The sequence below is a fragment of the Chinchilla lanigera genome, unplaced genomic scaffold (genome assembly GCF_000276665.1).
Source record: "Chinchilla lanigera isolate Chin_1 unplaced genomic scaffold, ChiLan1.0 scaffold00158, whole genome shotgun sequence".
Lineage (NCBI taxonomy): Eukaryota > Metazoa > Chordata > Mammalia > Rodentia > Chinchillidae > Chinchilla > Chinchilla lanigera.
The window spans coordinates 561,540-566,281 of record NW_004955559.1 but is presented as its reverse complement, the minus strand read 5'-3'; the positions used below and the strand labels follow the sequence as shown (position 1 = coordinate 566,281).

The following is a 4,742-nucleotide window of genomic DNA, read 5'->3' as shown; positions in this document are numbered from 1 at the left end:
CACCCATCCAGAATGAACAAGCCCTTGATAGACAGGCGCCGCGCAGGCCCCCCGCGGACTGGGGGCATCCGACCAGGGGGAGGGGGCGGGTAGGGGCCCAGCTCGACCTCTGCTTCTCTCCTGCCACCCCTCCCCCCTCCCACGACCCTCCCACAAGGTTCCCCGCAGATCCCTGACATGGTGAGGGGAGGGCTGCCCCTCCCCTCGTGGACGGAGCGCCCCCCGTGGGGGTGGGGGCAGCAGGGGGGATGGGCTTGGGGGAAGGAGGGGAGCGCCCTTCTTTGGCAGCTGAACATGGGGGGAACCTGAGGGCAGTGCCCTCCCCCTTTACCCACAGCAAGGGAGGGGGCTTCCAAGGGGGAGGGGTGGCTGTAAATTTCCCAAGCCCCAGGAATAAGGTGTAAGGGCAGCGTGCGGGAGGGAGCAGCCATGCCGGAGGGAGGAAGGGGGCCTTGGAGAGAAGGGAAGCCTGGAGGGGGATACTCGTGCAGCATGGAGGGGGAAATGGCCCGGAGAGGGCGTGGCAGGCGGAGAGAGGAAGCCTGGCAAGCTGGGAGCGAGGTGGACAGAGCGAGGCATCGGGAAGGAAACGGCAGCCGGCCGCGCGCACGTGGGAGGCAGAGGGCGCAAAGGGAGGAGGGTGGAGCTCTGGGCGGGTGGGAAAGCCGCCTGGAGTGGGCAGAGGCCAAGGCGCGTACAGCCGTGTCGGGGTGCATTAGCAAAGAGGAGGCCCCAGGGAGCCAGGAGAGCACTGGGGAAGGCGCGTGTGCAAGTGGGCTCATGGAAGAACCAAGGACCGGGCTGGGCACCGGCTGCGCAGAGGGCGTGGGGATGGGCGTGTGGAAGCAGTTCTGCTGGGCGCGAGTGCGGGAAGCGGGCCAAAGTGACAGTGCAATGGGGGGTCACTGTGAGCACAGTCAGGATGGGGGTTCGGTGAGGAGGGGAGGTACTTCAGCGTGACAATGGAGATGCATGTATGGGGGGAGCACGAGACAGCAAGTGTGCAGAAGTTGAGCAAAGACAGGAGCCCCAGGGCGGGAGTGTGCAGGGGCTGGGGGGGCAGGGAAAGTGGGTCCCATATGTGTCTGCATCATGGGACCGCCGTGAGCGGAAGGCAGGTGGGGGAGACTTCGTGAGGGGAGGGCCCCAGGGAGAAGGGGTGCGCAAGAGCACTGGGGGGCTTGGGGGACGAAACACGGTGCAAGGAAAACTGAAAGCCAGGAGGGAAGGCGGAGTGTGCAAGATAGCGAGAGGGCAAATTTGTGCAAAATTGCAGCTGAGGGGGAGCAGAGTGGGCAAGCAGGCGTGCAACAGAGCTGAGCGTGCAAGGGGGGAGGACAGCTGTGTGCGCAGGGCAGAGGCGAGGGGGAGCTAAGGGGCCTGGAGAGGCGGGAAGGCTGCTAGAGGGGCGGCAGGTGGTGGAATGTGAGGGCACCCCTCCCCTGCGGTCTGGGGCTCGCCCCCATCCGGTCAGGCTCAGGGCTGACCCTCTATGGCTCTGTCTGTCCCCTCCCCCAGGATCGACCCTTCCCTCCTCCTCAGTCCCCGTGTGATACCTTCCAACCCCCCTCCGCTCCCCAGAGAGTCACACGCGTTCTCATGTCAGCGGCCCCCCTCCTGTGAGGTGCAAATGTCCGGCCTGTAGGGCCACCTGGTGACCTCAGGCCTTGGGAGACAGGGCAGGGCACAGTTTCAGCAGAGTCCCTGCCCGGGAGAGAACGGAGCGAGAGAACATGGTCCGGGGTCAGAGAGCGAGAGGCCGGCTGGCCCGAGGGTTCTGTGGACGGGCTGGTCCGTCCGGGCCAGCCATCACCTCTCCAGGAAAAATTTGAGAGCCCGGTCAATGTTCATGCGGTGGCCCACCCTGGTGACACCCAGATCGACATAGTCCTCCTTGGTCAAGGCGGGCAGGTGGGAGCCGTCGATCTCGTGGTCCAGGAACCGCGCTCGGTGCTCGGCCAGGCCCAGCCACTCGAGCCAATCGGCCACATCGAACTTGGTCCAGAAGCCCAGAGGTTTAGCGCCAAACGGCTTGTCCGGGGGCAACGACAGCAGGCGGGTCGGCGACAGGGAGCGAGAGGCCCCCGACAAGGCTCCTCCGAGGCCCCCGGACATCCCCGAGTGCGGCGGCACGAAGACGGGGGCAAAGGGGTCCGCAGAGCCTCCCGCCCCTCCGGTGGGGGAGCCTCGGATGTCGAAGAGGCCCGGGTAGAGGGGTCCCGAAGGCAGGATGGGCAGAGACGAGGGCCTGGGCGCGGGGCTGACCTTGTGCTCCGAAGCGGGCAGCAGCGAGGGGCTGGGCGCCCGGCGGAGCAGCGGCGGCCGCATCTCGAACTCCACGCCCTGGAGGTGGCGGGAGGAGGTGGAGGAGGAGGAGGCGGAGGGGGAGATGGCCCCAGGGGCTGCGGTGGCCGAAGGCGACACCCCCGTTCCGGTGGGGAGCGGCGGCAGAGGTGGCTTGGGCCAGTTCTGAAACAGGCTGCTGACGGGTTTGGAGAGGAGTGAGGGCTGGGAGTCGTCGGACAGCCTGCAAGGGGCGGGGCACAGGGGCCGGGCGGGGACAGGGGTGGGGGGATGAGGGCGGGGTGAGAAAGAGGCAGAGGTCAAGATACGGGGAGAGGCGTGAGCGTGGCGGGAGCAGATGGAGAAGAGGGGGGGGAGGGGCGAGATGGCCGTCAGGACAGAAGATGAGCAGTCGATCGGGGGGAGGGCGACAGTCGAGAGATGAAAGAAAAAGAGACATTAAGTGATAATAATAATCATTGCCACCACTTACTGCTGCTCACGTGTGCCAGGCATTGGTCTAAGTGCTTTACATATCGCATCTGAATTTAATCCCCACAATAGCCCTGCTGCAGGTTACTATCATCATCATTAGCAGCACAGAGAGGTTTAGGAAGTTGCCTAAGGACACACAGCCAGGAAGTGGCAGAGCCCGGTTATATGGCACCAAACTCTGAGCTCTTCACCACTACTCTATACTGCCTTTGGGGTTACGGCCAGTAATAGCAGCGTGGAAGACAGGGACAGTGAGAGAGAAACAAAAAAGATGTGCAGTGGGGGAGAGAGATGGACGGGGTCAGGGGACAGAGAAAGAGAGAGATGAAGAGAGGGAGATGAAAGAGAGAAGAAACAAGGGGAGAAAAAGGTTCCCCTCATCCCTTAGCTCGCTTCACCACAGGCTGTCTTCCCCATCGCCTGCCACCGGCTCCTGCCCTCCTGGGCTCTGGTCTCCCTGCCACCCGGCGAGGGTGGAGCATGGGGGCAACTGCGGTTGTCCTGCACCCCGCCTCAGTGGGCCCTGAGCTGTGCCTGCCCCGCCCACTGCAGGGTCATCATCCCCGGAAGGGCACCCCACACTTGGCAGGTGATCGGTCCCTGACCGAGCTAGGTTAAGCATCCTCACCACCCGGAATCATGAGTGACCCACAGGGACTTTAGCAGCTTCACAAACCTTCATTTCAAAGGCAACCACAGGGTCGCCCAAACGGGACAGCAGGGAGCCTCGCAGGTGGATAAAATTTTAAAGTGCTCCCTCCTGCTGGGTGCCTGTCACTGACCACTTTCTTGAAGGGATTTGGACTTTGGGTGATCTCCGCTCACTAGCAGCTGTGGGGGAGGGGGGACCTCTGCATCACCCCATCTGCGTGGTGCTGGGCTCTTGGAGAGGCCCTTTCCTCCTCCATCTCGGCTTATAACACGGTGCACCTCAAATCCGCGCCAAAGCCCTGTTAGGTGGGGTTGGTGCTGCCCCCATTCTGAGAAACCTAGCTTCCTTCACCTAAGATCATCCAGCCTGAAAGTGCTAGGCTGGGCTGGGTGGGCCCTGTCTTGAGCCACCCCAGGTACAAAGGACACCGACATCTCCTTTGTTATTAATAGGGTTGTTCTTCCGGGACTGTTCGCTGTGAGGGAGATGGGGACCTCAGGAGGTGCGTTTGAAGCCTTTGTGAATTAGAGCTTCCCCCGGGGCAAGTCCCCGCAAGCCAGCCTGCTTTGCGTCTTTCTGTCACCCCGGAACCCTCAGGGGACACAGCTATGGGGAGACACTCGTGCCCACCACTGCCAGCCGGCGGCCCCCAGCCCTGCTCACCTCTGCCGCTGCAGGGAGGAGGTCCTCTCGGGGACGTAGCTGGGTCCGCCGTGGTGGCTGTCCCCACTGCCCCCGCTGCCTCCCCGGGCCCAGGGCAGAGCCCCTCCAGCTGCCGAGGAGCCTCCGAACTGCTGGAGCTTGGAGCTGAGCTCACTGATGATGCTGGCTTTGACGGTGGCCAAGGCAGAGGCTTGCGGCTGGGACAGGGGCCCGGGCAGGGGTGGTGGCGGCGGGCCCGGGCCCTCCTCCCAGGGGAGCAGCTTCCGAGGCAGGGAGGAGGCCGCGGGCAAGGGCACCGGTGGGACTTCTGGCTCTACTGCTACCGGGCCACCGGCCACAGCTGCCGCGGAGGGCCCCGAACAGGCGCTCAGGGCCAGCAGCCCGTCGTTGCCAGCGCCCGTCACGGAGACGGTGGGGCTGGTGGGGGTGACAGGGTCTCGGAGTCCCCCGCTGGGGCCGGGTCGCAGGCCTCCACCCGTCCCCAGAGCGCGGCCTCGGAGCTTAGAGGGCGTCATGAGCTGCGGGGGGTACGGCGGGCCGGGTGTCCCGCTGCCCCCGAAGGCCTGGCCGTCCAAATAGGCCACGTAGGTGTCCAGCAGCTCCGGCCCGCCGGCCACAGCGGCCCCGCCCCCGGCCCCGCCCCCGGCCC

General features: G+C 65.0%; 1 protein-coding gene across 1 annotated transcript in view; it reads right to left on the bottom strand.

The window, feature by feature from the left end:
* Positions 1-6: 6 nt before the first annotated feature.
* The window catches only part of Shank1 (SH3 and multiple ankyrin repeat domains 1), a 43,810-nt gene continuing 39,074 nt past the window's right edge, over positions 7-4,742 (bottom strand). Inside the window, exons 23-24 of the mRNA XM_013508943.1 lie at positions 4,094-4,741; positions 7-2,527 (exon numbers count right to left, since the gene is read on the bottom strand). Of these exons, the coding sequence (XP_013364397.1) occupies positions 1,810-2,527; positions 4,094-4,741 (1,366 nt within the window). The 3' untranslated portion in view covers positions 7-1,809. The remainder of the gene's footprint in view (positions 2,528-4,093; position 4,742) is intronic.